The sequence below is a fragment of the Porites lutea genome, chromosome 2 (assembly GCF_958299795.1).
Source record: "Porites lutea chromosome 2, jaPorLute2.1, whole genome shotgun sequence".
Classification (NCBI taxonomy): Eukaryota; Metazoa; Cnidaria; class Anthozoa; order Scleractinia; family Poritidae; genus Porites; species Porites lutea.
Genome location: NC_133202.1, coordinates 27,071,326 through 27,092,759, shown reverse-complemented (window position 1 = coordinate 27,092,759; position 21,434 = coordinate 27,071,326). Strand labels below are relative to the sequence as shown.

At 39.2% G+C, this 21,434-nt stretch overlaps 1 protein-coding gene across 2 annotated transcripts; it reads right to left on the bottom strand.

Moving 5' to 3' along the window:
- Positions 1-14,500: 14,500 nt before the first annotated feature.
- LOC140928162 (uncharacterized) lies at positions 14,501-21,228 on the bottom strand. 2 transcript variants are annotated; one of them, XM_073377870.1, is made up of 5 exons: positions 21,013-21,228; positions 20,764-20,917; positions 17,315-17,393; positions 16,793-17,020; positions 14,501-16,471 (listed from the first exon to the last, which is right to left on the bottom strand). In XM_073377870.1, exons 2-5 carry the CDS (start codon positions 20,875-20,877, stop codon positions 15,546-15,548), a joined length of 1,347 nt encoding a protein of 448 aa, XP_073233971.1. In that variant the 5' UTR covers positions 20,878-20,917; positions 21,013-21,228; the 3' UTR covers positions 14,501-15,545. The 2 variants fall into 2 exon arrangements, with proteins under 2 accessions (XP_073233971.1, XP_073233972.1); XM_073377871.1 differs by having other exon boundaries at positions 20,764-20,921; positions 21,015-21,227.
- Between the last annotated feature and the right edge of the window lie 206 nt (positions 21,229-21,434).

The window sequence follows — 21,434 nt, the reverse complement described above, 5'->3', positions numbered from 1 at the left end:
CGCTTTCATTATAGGAAAAAAAAACGTATTTGTAAAAAAAATAAACTTCAATTTAACACTTTGGCGAAAAAAAAAACACCGCATTTTTAACTAAATCCTCTTTTTTGAACCTGTCTTCCGCCAATAAGCATTCTTGATAAAAATTACCAAAGAGTTCCAACATAAAAGGCGGATTTTCCTGCAATTTCCTCCTGCAAGTAAGCTTCATTTATCATAGTGGCATATTTTATCTATATATTTGATTTTTTTCCAAACACCTTTATTTAAAAGACTCGTATCAAACTGGAATTACTTTTCCAGCAAAAAAAATTGTTACAGAGCTTAAGATTTGTTCAAATTGTGCCTATCCTTTATGGTAACTAGTGAATTTACAAAAAAAAAGAGAGAGAGAGAGAAATAAAGTAAAAAAAGAAAGTTCTGTTTCCAGAAATAAAGCTGGTATACCGTAAAACAAAACCGTAACTTGTTCAACAAACCTCAAAAATTTTCAATAATTTAAGGAGTAAGGCAATTTATAATTTCACGATATTCAAAAACATTTTTCGATTTTGCAGGAACTGGTAGTTTTTCAAGACTTTTCAAGGCCAGCTGTCTGGTAACAATAAGATTGCGAAATTTGCATTAATTATTAAAATAATTTTTGTGTGAGTCCAGTAAGTGAAAAATTCGTCAACACGGCTAAAATAAAAAAGAATGCTTTAAAATTAGTAGAGATGCTAATTTACTTTAAATGTGATTTGTTGGAAACTAACGAAAGATGTTGCTCTGCAAAGTCACCGAATTTTACATACGTTTGTGTGGTGTGGGTCTGTGGGGGTGAGGGGTAAGTTCGTGCCCGCCACTATATAAACGTCTCAGGCCTGTATAGTTTCGCCACTTTGTGCAGCAATATCTTTGCTCGCTCAGCCGTATCGCCCTGAAAAAAAACTTGGAAAGTTTTCTAACTTTAAACCGCTCTCCCAGAAGTACATTGTCTATGGATATTCGCTGACTGGTCTTTACCAAAACTTGAGAAAAACAAAAACAAAAACAAAAACAAAACCCAAAGGGAAGGATCTACTTAGTAACGTTCATTTTTCGAACTTGAAGTAGTGTGGTCGTGCACAACCGGTTTTTTTTTCTCTCTATTTCGCGTCAATATATAGAGCACCATCGAGTTTCCTTATACGTTATTAACAAAGTTTGTACTCCAAGGGAAGCACAGAACACGTTTCCTTTATCAGTCCAGGCCACAACCAGATCTGGATATATGATGACGTCACCCACATTTGCAAAATGGCGCCCACGCCGAGAAACATGAGGGAAGGTCACTTCAGGGTTCTTTGCCGCGCCTAGAAGCGTCTTTTCCCCATACTACTTTGAGAGCTGTGACTTTAGACAATGAGAAATCAGGGGTGTGAAGAAAAAATTCCGTCCGATGAACGTTGAGCGTTCTTGAGAAGTAAAACGACCGAACACGAGAGTTTTTCAGCTCAAAGAAATGCCGGACAAGGCGCAAAACATCTAAAAAAGAAGGTGAGTTTCAATTTTCTGATCCTTGAAAAAATTTTTCTGAAAAAATCTACATAAAATTTGCTTTTTGATGGTGGTCTTTTTGGTGTAGTGCATAGCGAATTCAAATAGTGCTGTGCTTTGGAAGATGCAACAGTCAGCTGCGCCGTTCACGTGCAGGTTTTCATTGTAACGCCATGTTTATTTTATGTTATCTTGCAGTCGGATGCAAAAGCAAAAGCACCTTGTTTTTGTGGCAAAAAGATGCCGCCGGTTTGTTCGTGGAGAACCGTAACCATGGTCTTGCCTGATCACAAAGTGGTAATAACAAAGCAGTTCAAACACTGTTAAGCTTATTCAAAGCTATTACATATCAAGGAAGGGAATACGCGCTCCAGTCAGAAGACTCGCATTTATAGAAAAACACCAAGCTGGAGTCTACTGAGTCACAATGCATTTCTCCATAGTTGATGCAGCTTCAGTTGAAGCTGCACTTAATTCTTACAATTTTGTATCTGTAAATCACTATCCGTGATAATTTAACATCCTGCAAAGGAAACTCATGAGCTGGGCCCAGCGTGATACAACATTGCAAAAAAAAAAATTTATTTACATTCACGGACTAACAAAAATCGCTTAGTTATTCAGATCCAGAAGGCACTTTGGAGAAAATTAGAACCCTTATTCAGCCGTAATAAAATTCTTGACGCTTCAGAAACTGAGGTCACAGAATATGCGCTTGCATCAGAGGGAAATCCTTCAGACCAGATACAAAAACCACAGTAAATCGATATGTGTGCCATGACCTCTCAGTGTGAACAAGCGGCTAAAATCACAATTGCTCAGTGAAAATGTGTAGCCTTCCAGATCATAATCTACCCAGCAGAGGAAAAAAACTTAATTACCCGGGGGGGGGGGACTCTTCATATGAAAAGGGTGGGGATGCTCGTCGGAAATTTTGAATTAAACCCCTAAAGGAGACCGATCTGGGCGTGGCCCAAGCTTTTTTTGATCCCTAAAAGAGACCATGTTAAAACACAGACAAATGAGAAAACTTGGATTATATGAATGGAGTAAATAAAACGAATTAAAAATACACATATCAAATATATATTTTTTTATATTTTTTCGCGTGCAACCCTAAACGAGACCTTTACGGCTAAATATAATAGCGTTTTGCCCAGAACACACTAAATGAGACCAAAATCCGAAATTTACACCCCTAAGCGAGACGACGAGCATCCCCACCACTTTCATATGCGGAGTCCCCCCCCGCCCCCTGGCTTAATTGGAACGAGCAGCATTTTGGCATGAGATAAAAGTTGTGTAGGCCTACCAGCCCACTTTATTGCTATTAGAACACGATAAAGTCCATCTCTGAACTGGTGAATGGTATTTTAATATTTTCATCCGCAATAGGGTTTTGCAACACAAAAAGACAGACATTGATTAATGACTGTTTACGACCCTTCGTGAGTGCAATTTACAGAAATTCTATTTATTTTTTTACCTTCGCCTAATAATCCAAGATGTTTGACGACTGAAATATTGAAAATTAATATCCAGCACTCCTTCAATCGCAATTAGATTTTAGCGCGTATGGTATTGCTCCATAAGAAGCATAGAACACACTACTCTAGGCCGAAGCGGTGCTCGCAAAAAGTACTCCAAACACGACCTCTTTATACCTTTCCACTTAAAATGGATCAGTATTGCAAGTATTCAAATTCCCTACTCTTCCCTTTCGATCGGTGTCGTCGAGTTGCTTCGGGTCTCTTGATATCAGAAGTCCAGGCGTTTTTACAGAAACCTTCCTCGATCATTATCATCTTGATATTTGTAAACCGAACGCTAAGACGCATAACATCATCTCTATTAATCGGTTTGGAATTGCATGCTGTTACTTTTCTTCAAGGAACATCCCAGCCACACCGCTCTTTTCTTCGACATTTCTGTCGAACTTAGTCCTTTTGCGGTCAAATCAATGTTTTGGTTACGGTCTGGACCAATCACATTGCAGGAAATTACATATCCAGATCTGGTTGTGGCCCGGACTGTTTATGGCGAGTGTGTATAATTATTGCATAAATTATAAAACAGACCTTTTAGCTTGTATGCTTGTTCTCTGTGCCCAAGAGAATTATTTCTTTCAAATGTCGTCCAATGCACGGTGGGGAAGGGGGGGGGGGGGGGGGGCATGTATGATCAGTAACATCTGTAAACCTGAAGAAGGCTGGTATGGCCAGCCGAAATATTGTTATAAGAAATTAATACACGATGTTATGAATCAGCTTTGCAGTAGTCTTTGGACTGCTCGTTTTTGGTTCATTATTTGTAGGCAGATATTTGCAGGTCACGTGGTGGTCTTTCGGCCAATGAAAAGGAAGAAAAACTTGCATCGAATGATAATGAGACTTATTGATCTTCGCAAATTAGACAATGTGCGTTGAATATGGTGAATCTAGAATACTAAAAATTATACCACTACTTCCCCCTCTCATAATCAAATATGCTACGTAACTGATAACAGATTATCTAAATTATAAAACACTAAGTACTGGCTGGCTGAATATTTTAGAATATTTTTTTTCCCCTTAGGCCCGCCTCGAAAAGTGCTAAACGAGGCTTTCGATTATTTGTTGTTTGTTGTTTTTATTATTCTGATCATCATCATCATTATTCTCATCAGTATTAGCGGAGCTCTCGAGCGCGCGAAGCGCGTGCAGCGGAGCACTATGGGTAAGAAAATTAGGTAAATCTATGCATCCAAGAAATTTTGGTTCTGAGAAAATTGTCCGTACGGGGTACATTAGTCCGTACGTCCACCCCTTAGAGATAAAAACAACAACAACAAAAGCCGATTCTTTCTTTCGACTAAATTTCAATGTCTACATTGACGTGGATAACAGACAAAGAGCTAGAGCGAAAGATAAAAACCAAAGGAGACCAATTTCGTTGGAAGAAAAACATAACACTTTTATAGCGGCTGTGAGAAAAAGGGGAAATACTAGCTGCCACCAAGCTGAAAATGAACGGCAGCGAAAAGAAAGTGAACAGGACCACATACAACATTTCCTCCATAAAACGTGTAACTAGGAAGTTTCTGGAAGTTTCACGTTGTAGTCGGGCAAAACGACGGCAAAGAAATGTACAAAATAAAAATGTAAAGTTGTTTTTTTTGCTTATTAGAAAAAAATTGTGCTGCACGTGCAAAGTGTTTTTTGCTAATTAAACCTACTGATTTTTTTTTGGCTGTTTTCGTTGCCTTCGCCCCTTGGCGTTACCCGATTTTGTATTTAGTTTAGTAAACTATTGATATTAACGAGAGCTTCGCTTTTAACCCTGGCAAAATCCATATATTATTGTTATCATCATCATCATCATCATCATCATTATTGTTATTATCTGATAAAGTTTGTTGTTGTTTTGTTGCACGAACATTTTCCAGGTTGACAGAAAATAAAATAAAGCAAGAAAGCTTAGTGCAGTCCCTGCAGATATCTGCTAAGCTCGACTTCTGAGAAGACTGTAGCCAGCGTTTCCAAGGCTGACCAGTTTCGCGTCTCCTGATAATAATTATGTAAAGGATTTTACTTATACTGAAATTATCTCAGTCGTGTGTGCAAAATAGTCTGTTCGGTCTCCTGTTTTCCAAAGTCGTCATCGTTCTTAAGGATCCGTTTTTTGTTTTTTGCTTTTTTGAAAGGATTTGGTCTTTGTGGCAGCACTTCTGGATGAAGATCTCGCTTCTTACCGTGTTTCGAGGACCTTGAAATGGCGCTCTTGAAGTCATGGACCACGATGGCCGATGGTAGTGGAAGCGTTAATTAGTCTATACTACGCCCGAAATGCCACCAACATGGATCAACGGAGCCGACAGGGTTCTCTTAACCAACATCTTATTAGGCTCGATATAAGCTTGATCAAAAAACCGGATCAAATCCAAGGATGCTGATCTTCTCAACAAAATATTTTTATCTTCTTCTTGTGTAATCTGCACCTTATCGTTTGGTGGACCACGCCCATCTCTTCTTTTGGTGAATCGCACTTTGTCCACTGCATTCTTTTGTTTAGGTTTTTTAATTTTCAAAATCTCGAGCACAGCTTTCTTAAAACGGCAGTCTCTGTAACAGTAAATGAGTGGATTAACTAAAGAATTTGAAAGCATCAGTGTATCCCCTACGCGCACTGAGGACATTCTATGAAGAACAGGAAAAACCTCTCCCAGTAAAGTGAGAGAAACAGCAGGAACGAAGGAAAGGATCAACGCAGCTGTAACCAATGCAGTGGTCTTCGCAACTCTGTTTTCCAGTTTCATTCTCACTAACACTCTGACCTGGGAAATTTGACTGAACTTTTGTTTGCGTACTCCAAGGTACACCATGACGTAAAAATATACGATGAGTGCCAGCATACAACATATTAAAGCCGCGAGAACTTCAATGGTAATGTGTCCACTGACCGCTATGGAAATAGTGGATGGGATACAAACGAATACTGGTCCAGAAATCCAAGCTATCGCGGCCAGCTTTTTCAAGCGGCCTTTAGTCACTATAACTCTGTAGTCCCTCCACTTTTGAATGGCCACGTATCTCTCCCATGCAATCACCACCAGATGAAAGAGGGAACAAAATGTCAGAGTGATCGGCAACCAGCCTGTTGCCATTTCGAGCGTGCAAATATCCTGAGCAGCAAGAATGTGATAGGGAAGCAAGAATCCATTTACAGCAGATAACGGTATAGATATAGTACCAACAAGAAGGTCCGTAACGGCCAGACTTGACAGCAGGATATTGGAAAGTTTCTGCAGTTCTCTTGTTTTCATAACTGCTATGATAACTAACGCGTTCAAAAGAACTGCAGCGGGTGAGATTATAGATGCAACAGCAGCAAATATCCAAGGAGAAATGGTGTCATGAACTTCCCATATGAATAGTGGAATCTGCGGACAATTGAACACTGACTTGTTCGTGTTCGATGACATGATGGACGTTTCTGTCGGATTGTGGTCCAAGATGAAGCAGTTTCTAAGACTTACTGTCAAACAGGCACTTTCAGTTATTAATTCAAGATGTAAAACTTCTACTGATTTTACATAAAACAGATGGAAATTAATTCCATTAAAAAAATTTACGATTATTATAATGTTTAAATCTTTTATGTTTGAACGCAAACGAAAATTTGAACAGACAGTTACAAGGATAGTTCATCATCAAACTAACCTTTATCCCAAATTTGGCAGTGTTAGCGCTCTCATGTAAGACTACAGGCACCCCAAGTTTACGAGTGACCGTTGTTGCGTAACAGAAATATTTTTAGGGCTTGTATCTTTGTTTTTAAAAAACTCGCTAGAATCGCGCTGAAACGGCCAAGTATGTTAAGATCTAGAAAAGAACACACCATGAATAAAACTGGAAAACAAGGTAAAATGTACAAGTTCTGATGTATTTTTATTGCTGTTTTTGTGCCCTAGATAACGACTATACTCAGTTCCTTATTCTGTTACGCAACAACTACCTGAGCTTGGGGTACCTGTGGTCAGTTAAACCATCTGTACATGTCTGAGAACGTTCACGCTTTCCTATCTTCCATGATCACTTAATGCTTTATTCTGATCCCTTTTTCTAGTCTTAAAAGAATTCACGATCTGTGCCTATTTTATCTTGGGACACAAAAATCAAAGGCCATAGGATTTTGTAGCCTCGGCTAGATTTCGTGCTTTTTTTTCTGATTTTAATTTGCAAAACTTGAAGGTGCCAGAACCAGGAGCATTGTTACTTGGTGCTATCGCCAGAAATGTAATGATGTCAATCAAATTCAGATACTGGAGAAAACAACTACATGTACGTCATTGTTACTCGGCGGCGTGGGTAGAAATTTAAAGCCAACAATCTAATCAATAGTTCGTAATGACGTCGCTGATAAGAATGCACACAATAAAACTAAGACAGAGTTTATTCGGACTTTTATAAGGGTAAAGCCACTTGATAAGATACAACAAACTAGGCCACAAGAAAGCAGAGCACGGAAGTTTAAAAATAGAAAAGCAGTTACGATAACCAGGATTGTTTCCAAGTTCAAAACTTCAACCATCGTTTACAGCACTTTACAGAAAAGTGCCGATAAAATAGGACACAGCACCCCTATAATCACGTGTAGAGCTTTTATAGGCGCCAAGATAAAAAAAGAAAAATACCGTTCGTGCAGGGAGAGCGTTTTATTCCGGCTTTCTTGATAATAAAAAAAGACCTATCTGCAAAACAAAACTTCAATGGCGATGGCCAAAAAACCCGCCTTTTTAACCAAATACTCCTTCCTGGACCTGTTTTCCGCCAATTAGCATTGATAAAAATGGAAAGTTTTCCTTCTGTTTGTATGCAATTAAGCTTCATTTCATGACAAATTTAAGTCAATTTGATGTTTTCTGAAAACCCATATTTATTTAATATAAACCGTACGAAGTTGGAGTTACCTTTCCACAGGAAAAAATTAATACAAATGTTTGAAATCTTTTCAAATTTTTTCATCCTTTATGGCCAAAAATGGAAGAAAAAGGGAAAAGAAAGTTATGCTTTCAGAAGCTGTTTTAACCAGATTTCGAAATCTCAGCTATTTTTGTTTCGTGTTTTTAAATTTCATTTCGCGAAATATGAAGGTGCCAGGACTCAGTTTTCTAATTAATAAGTTATTGTTACAAGAGATATCACCAGGAAATTGATGTCAATCAAATTAAGATACTGGAAAAAACGAATCAGTACATGTACGTCATTGTTACTCAGCGGTGTGGGTAGAAAAGAAAAGATCCCATCAAACATGACCAGCTGCTACATCAACTTATCTTTTTTACTTCTTAATGTGGCTAAAATTATTAGCAATAGTTCTTAATGACGTTGCTGATAAGAATGCATACAATAAAACTAGGACGGACTTCATCCAGATTTAATCGAAGGTAAAAACCAGTTGTGCCACAGGAAAGCAGAGCACGGAAGCTTGCCTGAAATGGAATAGCACTTAAGACAGCCAGGATTGTTTCCATGTTCAAACCTAGAACCATCGTTTACAGCACTTACAACAACAACAATTTTATTCCGAATATTTCAGATACAAAGTAAATACAAACTCAGTAAATTAGTTACAGGTACAAGAAATCACACAATAAACTTTCCCCCCGCTAATAGCATAAAGGGTTAATCGAGGCGGGGGAAATATGAAAACAAACTTAAGGTAATAAAAAATGACAAAAACTGTTTATGGCAAACAAAGATAACAATACAAATAAGGTTGAATAGGAAAATGAAATGGAAAAATTTACATCAAAGATAAAAGAGGAGTATTGCGCTTTCCCGCAAGGCTAAGATAATTTGCACTTTACAAGAAAGTGCTAATGAAAAAGGGCACAGCACCCTTAGAAGCCCGAATGGCGCTTTCATAGGAAGAAAAACATATTTGTAAAAAAAAACTTCAATTTAACACTTTGGCGAAAAAACAAAAGCATTTTTAACTAAATCCTCTTTTTTGAATCTGTCTTCCGCCAATAAGCATTCTTGATAAAAATAACCAAAAAGAGTTCCAACATAAAAGGCGTATTTTCCTGCAATTTCCTCCTGCAAGTAAGCTTCATTTTTCATAGTGGCATATTTTATCTATATACTTGGTTTTTTTCCAAAGACCAGTTTACTTAAAAGACCTGTACCAAACTGCAATTACTTTTCCAGCAAAAAAAATTGTTACAGAGCTTGAGATTTGTTCAAATTGTGTCTATCCTTTATGGTAACTACTGAATTTACAAAATAAAAAGGAGAGAGAGAGAGAGAAATAAAGTAAAAAAAGAAAGTCCTGTTTGCAGAAATAAACCTGTTATACCGTAAAACAACGACGACTAACTTGTTCAAGAAACTTCAAGAATTTTCAATAATTTAAGGAGTAAGGCAATAATTTAACGATATTCAAAAACATTTTTCGATTTTTCAGGAACTGGTAGTTTTTAAGTTTCAAGGCCAGCTGTCTGGTAACAGTAAGATTTCGAAATTTGCATTAATTATTAAAATAAAGAAATATAATACACCCCCTTGATTAAAATATCCTGTCGGTTCTCTTAGCCGAGAAAAATATTTCTTGATAACGTCCATTTTTGTTAGTTAGCGATTACAAGGATAAATTTCTCATGTATGTGAAGCCTTCCTAATAAAATTTAAATGGATTATTTGATGAAACAACTTAACACTGAGGCAACTAATATAATTTTATACCCAGATGGTCTTTTATGTTAAATACTATTTGTTGTACCGGGTTAGCCCAAGATCGAAATATAAGCGTTCTTGCTCTTGCACAAGCTTTCAGAGCTTTGAAATATAAACATTAATATGAAGTAAAAATATTCTAAACTCTTAAAATATGAAGGACATTTAAATTATGAAGAATATTTTTTGTCTGAGGCCAGTAAGTGAAAAATTCGTCAACACGGCTAAAATAAAAAAAAGAATGCCTTACAACAAGTACAGTTGCTAATTTTGAACGTGATTTGTTGGAAACTAACGAAAGATATCGCTCCGCAAAGTCGCCGCATTTTACATACGTTTGTGTGGTGTGTGTATGTGGTGGGGGGCAAGCTCGCGCCCCCACCACATAAGCGTCCCTGTATAATTTCACGCCTTTGTGCAGCAATATCTTCAAAGGCCCACTTTAACGAATCACCCTGAAACTTGGAAAGTTTTCTAATTTTAAACCGTTCTTCCAGCAGTACAGTGTCAATGGATATTCGCTAACTGTCTTTACCAAAACTTGAAAGCAAAAACAAAAACAAAAAACCAAAGGGAAGGATCCGTTTACTAACGTTCATTTTTCGAACCTGAAGTAGTGTGGTCGTGCACAACCGTTTTTTTTTTCTCTCCCTATTTTGCGTCGATGTATAGAGCACCATCTGGCGACAGAAGACTATGGACGCGGCCCAACCTTGTCCCCAGGGTCAGACCCTGGGGACAAGGTTGGGACGCAGCCTTTTACTAAAATGGATCATTATACGTTTCTAGGAAACTGCCCACCTACCCCTCCCCTCAGCCAACATTTTGCCCTAAGTGAGAAGTAAGTGTTAATGTTGGCTTAGGGGAGGGGTAGGTGGGCAGTTTCCCTAGAAACGTATCTAAAACTGTCGCGCCAGTGCTACCATGGTAACCATGCGGTGGACTTCAAACAGTCAAAAATAAACTGGCGTTTTTTAAAACGAAACACTACAAAATATAGGGCTTTACTCACCCTTTTAATTAAATATGCTGCGAAACTCTCTTGCTTTTTCAAATAATAGTGACATTAAGCTTCACGTATACTGCAAACGGCAAACGTCAGATTCAAGGTGACAATTTCTCAAAACAGAAAATGAGCAGATAAAAACAGCTTAAAATAATTCTTATGGATAGAAAATTGCATGAAACTACTAAATTATGTGTAGAATTAATGAACAGTAAGTTAAGGGGAGACTTGGTCACGAGGTACAAATTTGACGTAACCGTAATGCTTAACCTCAACTAAAGCTAGCGTTTAAGTTTTGCAGAGAAGACAGGGCAAGGCGCCTTGATAATTCCTGTATGAGAATACACTTATTAGTCAAGCGCAATATATTGATAGCTCGCAGGTACTGCCCTAAAAATGGTAGTTGTGAAAGATGTAAGATCCAAGTGTAACATTTTTTCTATTATTTGTTTTTTCTCTTATTTGTTATTTGTTGTTACCTTTGGGTAGTCCATGCATGGTACCAGCGCTACAAAGGCTCGTGTTTCAAAATGGTGCTTGGCAGGGCAACATGGAGTAACTATATAATCAATCTCCAGGAGGATGTCATGTTGTTGCACAGACACAGGATTATCATCTGGGCTGAGTTGCTCAAAGCATGGTTAGCTTTAACCATTGGTTAAGCAGTATCAAAACCAATACATTGTCAAGGTATTAAACGCTGGTTAACGCTAACCATGCTTCGAGCAACCCGGCCCTGGTATGTATTTGGGGTAGCCTGGTTAAATTCCAGGGAGGTGGGGTTGTTCTAAAGAGCATGATTTGTGCTGGATTGTGGATTTACTGAATTTTTGTACCGGGGCTTATCCCTGACGGTCTCTCAAAGCTCAGTGTCTCCTTCAAATTGAGGTGGTTTTGTATCTAGCTGGGTGTCATGTTGTTGCACAAACACAGGGCTATCATCTGGTAAGCATCTGGTAGCCTGGGTAAATTCCAGGGGCGTGGGGTTGTTTTAAATTTTGGTGTGTTGCCGCACTGGAATGCCGTTTCCTTGTGCTGTTTGCATGCAAGCAATGACCCACTCTGTTGCTAATGTTCCAAGTCAGTAAGCAGTTAAATCGGTGGTTGTAGGACCTGGTTTTGTTGAGCAACGTTGTTTTGGATTGTTTTTGGGAGACTAGTGGCAATGAAAAATGGGGTGAATTGGGGAGATGGCCTTACAATCGGTGACGCTAACGCTACTACTGTCCCTTAAAATGCCTTACTTTCAAGACTAATCAGTGAGGGAAGCTTCACTTTTGACACGTTTAACTGAAGACGGACGTTTCAATCAATCTATTCAATTGCTTTGACCATTCTAAATTTGTGGTACACTACACTTAATCACTATAAAGATAACCTTTGCGAACGTAAATATATAACGTGTCTTAGTTCTACCAATTATTATGTAATTATCAATACTGAACATGAACAAAAAAATGCTCCCGCTGTGTTTTCTCCTCCACCGAGGCCTCTTTGTGTTGCAAGGAGGCTGTTACCTGCAAGAGCATCCGGTTTTTTTAGGCTCAAGTTTCTAGTTTCACTCGTCGGAAAAAACGGCAGGTGAAACTAGAAACTTGAGCTGAAAAATCCGAATGCTCTCGCAGGATAGGGAGGTTGGGGAGAAAGAAAAAGAGAGCGCGCTGGGCACGATGGGAAGGGATGGATCGTGCCTCGTGCGCTTTCTATTTTTTTGATCATTGCTATTTATTTTGGGATACTCAGCGGGAATCTCGGCGGAGGAGAGAGCCCACTGTGCCTTATTCATCGGCTGACCACACGCGTATTCGCCAACCGTGCGTGATTAGGGACCTTAAGCAACCAAGGCGACGACGGCAGCACCAAAAACGTCACTGCAAAAATGAACTCCGCTCGCCGTTTCAAACTTTACTACTATTATTCAACTCAGTTGAATTTGTCAAACGTTGTCGAATTTTGCGGGAGTTGAGTTTGGAGCGAGAAAGTGCGTCACAAAGCACGTGATTCTGTAGTGCTGGACTTTAGACAAAGCCCTCGACACAGCCTTCTTTAGCTTAATTTGATACAGCCAAGTGGATGGGTCTTCACACGCAAAGAAACTATCTGTCATGATCAATCAGTCCAATATTTTTACCTTCCGGCTTTTTACAACTTGCTTTAAACAGAGTTGTCTTTTTTTGCTTTTGACTTTACTACACATATTCTTCTTTTCTTTTTCTTTGCTTTTTAGTTATTATCTGTAATATCTGACTTGTAGTAGAATTAGTTTGGCACGCCACGACTAGAGTTTTTGGCTAACTGCGTGTCAAGAAATTGCACAGGCAATATTTTGATAATAAATGTCTTGTCTTGTCTATTCAACTGATACAGATCAAGTGTTGTAGTAGGCGGAGAGTTTTGCTTCTTTGACAGTCTAGGACTGAAAAGCTCCTTCAGTTCTAGTCTAAAGCAGGACAACTTCCACAAACGAATTAGGAACAAAATCAAATCTTACGCTATTTGTATCAGCAAAGAATAACAACGTCTTTTAGGCTTTCGTTGTTGGTGAATCATTCATCTCCGCGCCTCAGCAAGGTTTATTTGTCTTAAACCGCACTGAAGCAAAACTCTAACAGGTTGTAAATGAATGTAAACATTATCAGAGTCAACCATTATCGTCATCACTACCATACTACTGCAGGAAAGATAACACTTATTCTTAAGCAGTTCCTATACTGATACTTTACTGAGTCTTAAACAAGTGGATAAGCTGAGGATGCAAAAGCGTGTACAACAAGGAAGCTTTACTTCATCTTTACTACCTTTACTCGACAGCGTACAAGTCAAGCCTCAGTGGCTACCTTGAATATAGCCAGTGAGGCAAGGCCAGCCTCCGTAATGAAAAATGCTTCGGGCCTCAAAATGATTAAACAAAACCGGCCGGTATACCTAGAGTAAGTACTGACAGCAGGGTGCCGGTGTTACATATTCATGATTACATAATCCAAGTAAACGGAAAACCGGCAAACGCAAAAACCTTTTCAGTGGTGGAGTTTATTGGAATATATTCCATGCCTAAAGTGTTCTAGCCTGCGTAGCGCGTCCTCGAGATTTCTTCCTTCGCCCTAAAAAAACAAACCGGCGCCTGCTACGCGCGCTAAAAGTGCTCTCACTTTAAATTTCTCGTCTCCTGCCGATCTTGTCATAGAACGTAAAACTTGTGGAAGACAAAAAAAGCGGTTTTCTACAAAGGTTGCCGCCTTAGGGGCAAAATATCATCCATGTAAGATGTTTGTTATTTCCTCTGTAGGCCTTTTTTTTCGCCCGTTTAGGGGAACATGTGACATTCAACACTTGATGGCCAAGCGTGTTCCAGTGACTGATCTCATGAACCCGAGGGGACGGGGTGGCGAGTGCCCACCTAAGACTTCAAACCCCTTCCCCGGACCATGTCTTTGAATTTTGGTTGACAAGAAACCAAATTTTCCCACCCTTTTCCAGCCTTCCGAATTTCGATGCCTATTCTTAAAACCTCTCTGATATGAAGATACCCTATCCTGGACTACGCTACTTGAAATCCATACGCCCTCATCCTCCTGACCCCCTTCAATACAATGCCTATCCTTCTCTGGCCCCCTATATGTTCCCTGAGTCCCTATATGCATATACCAAGTGTATTGCCGCACAAAGGACAAAATATATTTTTTTTCATCCGTTAACTTGCATCAACGCGTCAAAATCAATTCAATTATCGCGATGTGTTCAAGGAAAGAAAAACAACTAGACGCAACGTTACAAATGTATATTTCTGCTCAAAGGGAGACTAAACAAAGTAACAGATAATCTGTTAATTTTATAGCGTTATTTACATTCAAACATTATTCAAAGTTTGTCTTACGTTGAAGATTTCAACCCTTATACAGTTAGCACTAAAACGAAAAACAGCATTAACTACAAAAAATATAAATTGCAATACCGTCAAGAACTAAAATAGACGGAACAATTATCTCTAGTCAGCAGTTTACATTGTGTTTAGTATAATGTGAACCAAGGTTAATAACTTTTAAATGGCACATCGATAAGATGTGCACAACAAGTGCTCGAGGAGCCCAAAAAGCCACACTGGGTTTACTATAAGAAAATAAGATGTAAGAGTATACTCAAATATAAAGCGAGAAAGTCACAATTAACAATTCTTCACTTTCATAAAATATATCAAATTCAGCTATATAATATTTGTATGGCCCTACTTTTTACAATATTCCAGCTGAGCGCATATTGTTTTGCATTTTTGTTTGTTTGTTTTTTCTTTTTTAGTGTCCTGCAGATCTCTGTCATCAGCCCAACTGCAAAATTACTATACGACCAGGGGCCTATTAAATACGAAACAAAATAAATATACGGAAGTGTAAATTCAATCAGTTTTCTCTCTAAGCCGTAAAAGCTTTCTAAAATGATACTACAAAAAGCAATACTAAACAAATTATTTTTATATGTTCAGTTACAGTGGAGCCTCTCTTAACGCCACTCTCCTAAGCGGAAAGCTCTACCTACGGTGCCTTCAGATGGCAAGTGCCGAAATTAAGATTAAACCTTGACCATCTTTCTGGAATTTTCAGTCCTACTTCTGGAACTGCGTTTGTTCTTATGACACTTTGAGTTAGATGTATTAACATTCTACAACTGTAGGCTTAAAATGCAACAAAGGTCGCAGAAATAATAGTATTTTTAAAAGCGTTATAACAATGACCTAGCACATATTAAAAAGGTAGGTAGAATAAAAAGAAATTCGCTTATCCATTACAGTATATTCACTTCATTCTTTCTTGTGTCTACAAAGCGGTACTATCTTTGAACGCTTCGTTATCGAATCCCTTTTGTGCAGCCTCCTTTTCTTTCTCTGCCGCCCTATTCTCTTCCTCTTTCGCTTCAATATCTGCCATGATTTTATTGCCAAGCCACGCGATAAAGCCGAAAAAGGCGAACCCGAAGACTAACATCCCCACGGACAGGCCAATCACAGCGCCAGAGAGCGGTAGGATTGCAAAGGCAGTTACCAGAGAAATGGTGTCCAAGATGTAGATCAAAGCAGCAAGAACCTGGCGATGGAAGTGAGTTCCCAGGAGGGAGCCAAGGGGAGCCATAAGCATAACAACTGGGGCAGTAACAATGATGTAGTGCCACGCCTGTAGATCTACCGTATCTTGAATGAGACGACGCCATCCGATTCCAACCAAGGAGGTCCATGCCATCATGACCACGGATGTAGGTGTGGCTGTCTTTTCAGTGACACGGAATAGAAGTGTCAAGACGCTGAAGCTGCAGATGTCTACTCCCCCACCAACAACGGCAGTGAAGATTCCACCAATGAAGCCAGTGACGAGAAGGGTGATTATCTTCCACAACTTCACATCGGGGATTGTCTTATATGTCTTTCTCTTGTAGTAGCGGTTCAAAAGAAACAGAGCGAAGGCAAAGGTGAACCAGACGCAGACGAAAATCATCTTCTTCACGACGGCACTTACATAAGGATCGACAAACTCCAGGCCAAGTATTACGCCAAAGACTCCCCCAAGGAAACAGAATACTATGGAGTGCCACTCTAGCTGCACACGCATAAAGAAGATGGTGAACGTCGCCGCTGACATACCACAGGATTGCACTAACAGTGCGACATCGCGTGCAATAGAAGGTTTCTCGCCAACAGCAAGGGTTAAGACAGGAAAAGCAACCGCTCCTCCACCTTCACTGGTCATTCCTGTAGCAAGAAAAGTTCCACATTATCGATTCTGTATCACAATACCTTTATAACCTAACACTGGAGACAATCTTTGCAACAGATGCTTGGTGTTGATGCAGGGGAACACGAGCAACTTACTAAGAAACTAACGCTATTTTATTAAAGGCTCACTCTGTCGTGGAAAAATACTAGGCTGGTGATTAATGTCTGATGATATTGCCTTGAAAGAGCCCGTTACAAAATCAGTGTCTCAGAGCATAGTTCCATTCCCCCAACTTGACCACGCTTTAGTTAAGTCGTTAGTTTGGAAATGGCTGTTACGTTAAAGGATCACATTACCTGCGACGGTACCGCCAACAACCATCGTTAAAGTCATGAAGTAATTATCAGGAAAGATAGCGAACCAGTTGTATCTGATAGCAAGAGTCCACCAGACAATGTGGCAGAAGCCAGACGCTATGCCGATACCCACGAAGCGACGATACTTGACAAGAAGCTTCGTATGCCATGGCGCGTTGGGGTCCAAGTTTGCAATTGCTTCGTTTCCCTCTGCGGTCAGTGTTTGACCTAAAAGAAAACGAGGTATTTAAATGATTCAACCATTTGTAGCAAATAACCTAACTTTTCATAAAACAAATAAACAAACAAAGAAAAAGAAGTGGACGTTTAAGAGCTCAGTGAGTATCCTTAGGCTAACTTTTAAAAGTTGAAAAAAATCTTAACACCTCCCAGCTACCCATAGCTTACCACTTTTCAAAACTTGAACTATAACTCTTCAGTGGTGTTCTAGCAGCCATTCGCGGAACAAAAGGTTGTGGCTCATAATTTTAACAAAAATGTAACAAGAATTTCGACTCTAACCTTCCCAGAAATATTTTTTGCACCACTCTAGTGGAGTTCTTCTTCGTCGCCGGCGGGGTGGCTCGCTGTCCTTTACTTCCTATAACAAATCGATCAAAAACATTAACTTCCATCGTCATCTACGTCTGTTTCTTTTACTCAGGGGCACCCAAAGACGGCTTTTTCCCTGGAAATGTTCTCAAGTGAATTTAAGGCTACCTAGAGTGTTTTTGACTCTGCAAATGCATTCTAAGAAGCTCTATACAATTTTTATCTGTTCCGTCATCCTAAGGTACCTTTTGCCTTCTCAAATTTATTAGCGCTTTCTTATTATTTTCCCGACAATCATATATGCGATTTAAAGGTTTACGAAACCTCGACATTCTCTGAGTCGTCTTTCGGTCACTATTCCCAAAGCCGAAAGTTTTAGGGGAGTTTTTTTTACGCATAATGATCAAACCCGGGGGAGCGAAATGTGAAAAACCCAACTATCGAAAATCGTAGAGAAGTTAATGGACAAGCTTCGAAAATCTGAGATAAATGGGGCAGTCATCTAGACTTGTATAGCCTCTCTTAAACAATAAAAATTTCTAGATAATACGTGCTTCTTGGAACAGATATTTTACAGAAAACAGTCGTTGGGTGCTGTATAACCATGAGCTACCAAGATTCACTATGTTATTAATAATCAGAGACGAACTGTGACGTTAAAGGATGCCAATGTAAAAAAAAAAACAGTGTCGCAAAAAGGCTGTTCTTTGTTCGTTGGTGGCTGAGGAAGGTTTAATGGTTATGTACTGGGGAAAAATTTCACTCGCTTTATCACTTGTCATCACTTGTTTTAAAAGTTGACTGTTAATCCAGCCTTTTCCAGAGGCTCTAGCAGTGACTAATAAACCATTCTGTCCCTGGAAATGAGTGAAAATATTGATACTACACTTTGTTAAATCCTTTAAAAAAGAAAAGGCATATGACAGTGCTGCTTAAGAGGATTTATTTAAGTGATTCTGCGTAACATTTCCACAACAGAATTTCATGTTTTGTTAAGCTGAAGAAAAATTATACAGTTTTTTCACAGTTAATGACATTTTGCCAAATCGCCTAACAGACTGCATCTCCGATCAGCTTACTTCTGTTTTTCTGTTAGTTCTGTCTTCATCCCATTATAGAACAAACAATGTGATGCAAAACGTGAAGCTTTTTAAAATTAGCATTTCAATCGACCAAGTCATAACAGCTAGCTAGCTATATAAAGTGGCATACTGTAGAGCAAGAGTGGAGCTTTCTCTAAGTAACAAAAACACGAAATGACCTTCATTATGTTAAAAATGCCAAGATCAATTTGGATTTTTAACAAAGAGGTTTGTTTCGCTTCCCTCTGAGCGGCCAAAGGGCAGAATTCCTTGGCTCAATGATAAACAGGATACAGAACAGTGAAAGAAACAAATAGGAACAAGATCGCAAGGAATAGGATGAAACCTGTTTCATTCTAAGACTTGTGCTTTTACAACTGTACAAGAAGCGCTCTATAGCTTATTCATTCGAATTCATCAAAATGGCAAGGATTTACACGTGCATCTGTGTCTATCTTTGGTCGTTTTGGAAGGGATTTGCATCACAGCGAAGACGGTTTCTCCGTTCAAATACAAAATATCATCCGTTCAAGCGGGTCGGAATCTGGATCCGACATTAACGTCTCGAGCTTCAAGTATATGATATTACTCTTCAGGGGAGCGAGTCTCGGGTTTCAGGTGATACTTAAAACTTCAGACTTTCATGTGGATTGCAGTTTCCGCTAACGCGCTTGAACGACGAAAGAAATACACAGAGACCCTGGTAAAACATTTTGATTTCATTGCATTGGAAGGAATAAGACACATGTAAAGCGCTCGGGCTCCCTTTGCGTGTTGTAAAGCAGGTAAAGTGTTTGGGTAGCTACTTCAAGCAACGTTACCCCTTATTTGGGGCTGTCACTGTAGGGAACAATGTGAGGATGATTACTGTTGCGTGCGCACACTATAACTATAGCAACATTCGTCAATATCACGTGTAGTTAACGTGAAAATTAAAAAAAAGCGGCGATCACGCGCTGGACATACGTAAACAAAAACTGAAGTTTGATCTTGCGGAAACCAGAATCTTCGAAAAACGAAAGTAAGATCAAACGTTTGACGCCGCTTATGTTTGAATCAATCAATTGCTCGTCAATTCGTTATTTCCGAAATGATTTTTTTTCGTCGCACCTGGCACGCAAAATTTGTTCGCGCAATCAATTCTGTACTCTTCAACATATAAAACACCTTGGTTAATGTTTTCGGCTTTAGTAATAGAGCCCCCACACTGCGCTCTGCTTCAACTGTGCACAGACTTGAAATAAAGATCGAAGGTTTGCAAAAACAAAGTGACTGAAAAATCTATTTTTCTGGGTAAACTGTTCTTAAACAGTTGAACTATTCATTGGTGCGTCTCGCCTCAATGGCTCTGTAACTGGCAATCGACTGTTTTACTTATCTCTTTTCCATTAAATCGCTTAACAGACTTTGACCCCCAAAAAGTGCTGTTCCGACAGTTTCCGTGATCTAAAGTTTTTGCATGGATAATGAGGTGCTTTTGGAAAGATCAGGGGCACGCAACGAGAATATAGTTCAAAACCACTTAAACATAGCATTGTTGAACGTATTTCAGTATTTAAACGGTAGATATAGGCATATTTTTATGCGCTTTTCGATTTTTGCGTCTTGTTTGGAAAAGTCTTTGACAAATTTGCAAACCTGAAGTAACGAGTTAGCGAGACCAGCTACAACTTTTCGCTGAAAGGTTTCATTTTGGTTTGGTCGTAGCCGTTGACGTTAAAGAAACGGCGATAGGGCGACTTTGATCATTTCTGTGCCTTGACGAATAAAAAGGAACGCTTGAAAGTATAAGCATACGAAAAAGCATACGACAGCTTCCCTGCGGCTAAGCCTCGGTGTAAGACTATCAGTGTATCTTTAGATCTTACTACCGTTTGTAAACCGGTTAACTCTTAAGGCTAGTAAAAAGCTGTTGTTCTAGACAGCGCTGTACACCTTCCTGCTATTTTGCAAAGTAGAAAAACGTTTATACATTAGGGGTGGCCATATTAAAATGGATTGGAACGGTAGACGCGTGATATGCGTTATCGTGTATTAATCGAATTTGCCTACTTTGGCACCACAAGTTGTTACGTAACGTTTAAATCTATTCTACAACACTAACAATTAGTTTATGGCAAAAATCTTTCGCGCGCAGTAACTTTCTCCGAATGTTTATGGACTTTTTTCGCATTTGTTTGGCAGAAAACCCTTCTTATGATATTGGTCCGCACTTCTGAAAAATGCAAAGTACTGATGGGGTACTTAGGAGTGATGCTACTAAATTCAGCGAAATGCTTTAAATCGAAGTCGAGAACTTCTTAAGGCAAAGAACAACGAAGTTTAGCTTAAACTAACCACATGGCCATTTCGCTTTTCGACGTCAGATGCACGACCAATGGTTGGTGAGTGTGGGGCGCCCGGCCTGTAATTGCCGCCTGAAAGATCGATCGCGACGTCACCACTCTCCATTTCAGCACTCTATCCTTAACCAGGAAGCTGTTGAGTTGATCTTTAAAGTTTGAAAAACAAGAAGCTGTGTCAGGAACACCAACGAAAAAATTGTTGGTTTAGATAATTAAAACTAGGTAAACCGGTTTGACTTACTTTTAGATGAGTACCGGTTAGATCCGGGGCGCAGTTGCAATGAGCTCCAGTTTTGATTGTTCGTTGGTCTTAAAGTGAGTTGACGGGCGAGTGAACCCTTTTGTCTGTTGTGAAGCAAACAAAATAACTCCTCAGGGGTTCGTAAGACCGGCCACTAGAACACCGTCATTCATTAATATGGGCCTCCGACCGTAACATTCCACGTGTTCCCGCAGATTCAGCGAACCTTTACAATAAAAGAAAACAAAACAAATGTACATTGACCTATTCTGGGTGCTATGCATAACCTCCTATATTCTCACACATCATACATTCCCGGAATGCAGAAACTAAAAGGTAGTTTTTGCTACTGAATTATTTTATGCCACCGAAAAGACAGTTCACTGTGATTAAGCGACCATTCATATATTTGACCAAATGGG

What these genes read in the sequence shown, in the direction of transcription:
- LOC140928162 (XM_073377870.1), bottom strand. Translation starts at nt 20,877, where the DNA reads ATGGAGAGTGGTGACGTCGCGATCGATCTTTCAGGCGGCAATTACAGG. An exon ending in AAAAGCGAAATGGCCATGTG is followed by an intron (nt 17,394 to 20,763) that starts GTTAGTTTAAGC and finishes GATTTGTTATAG; the next exon opens with GAAGTAAAGGACAGCGAGCC. An exon ending in CAAAAAATATTTCTGGGAAG is followed by an intron (nt 17,021 to 17,314) that starts GTTAGAGTCGAA and finishes GTTTTCTTTTAG; the next exon opens with GTCAAACACTGACCGCAGAG.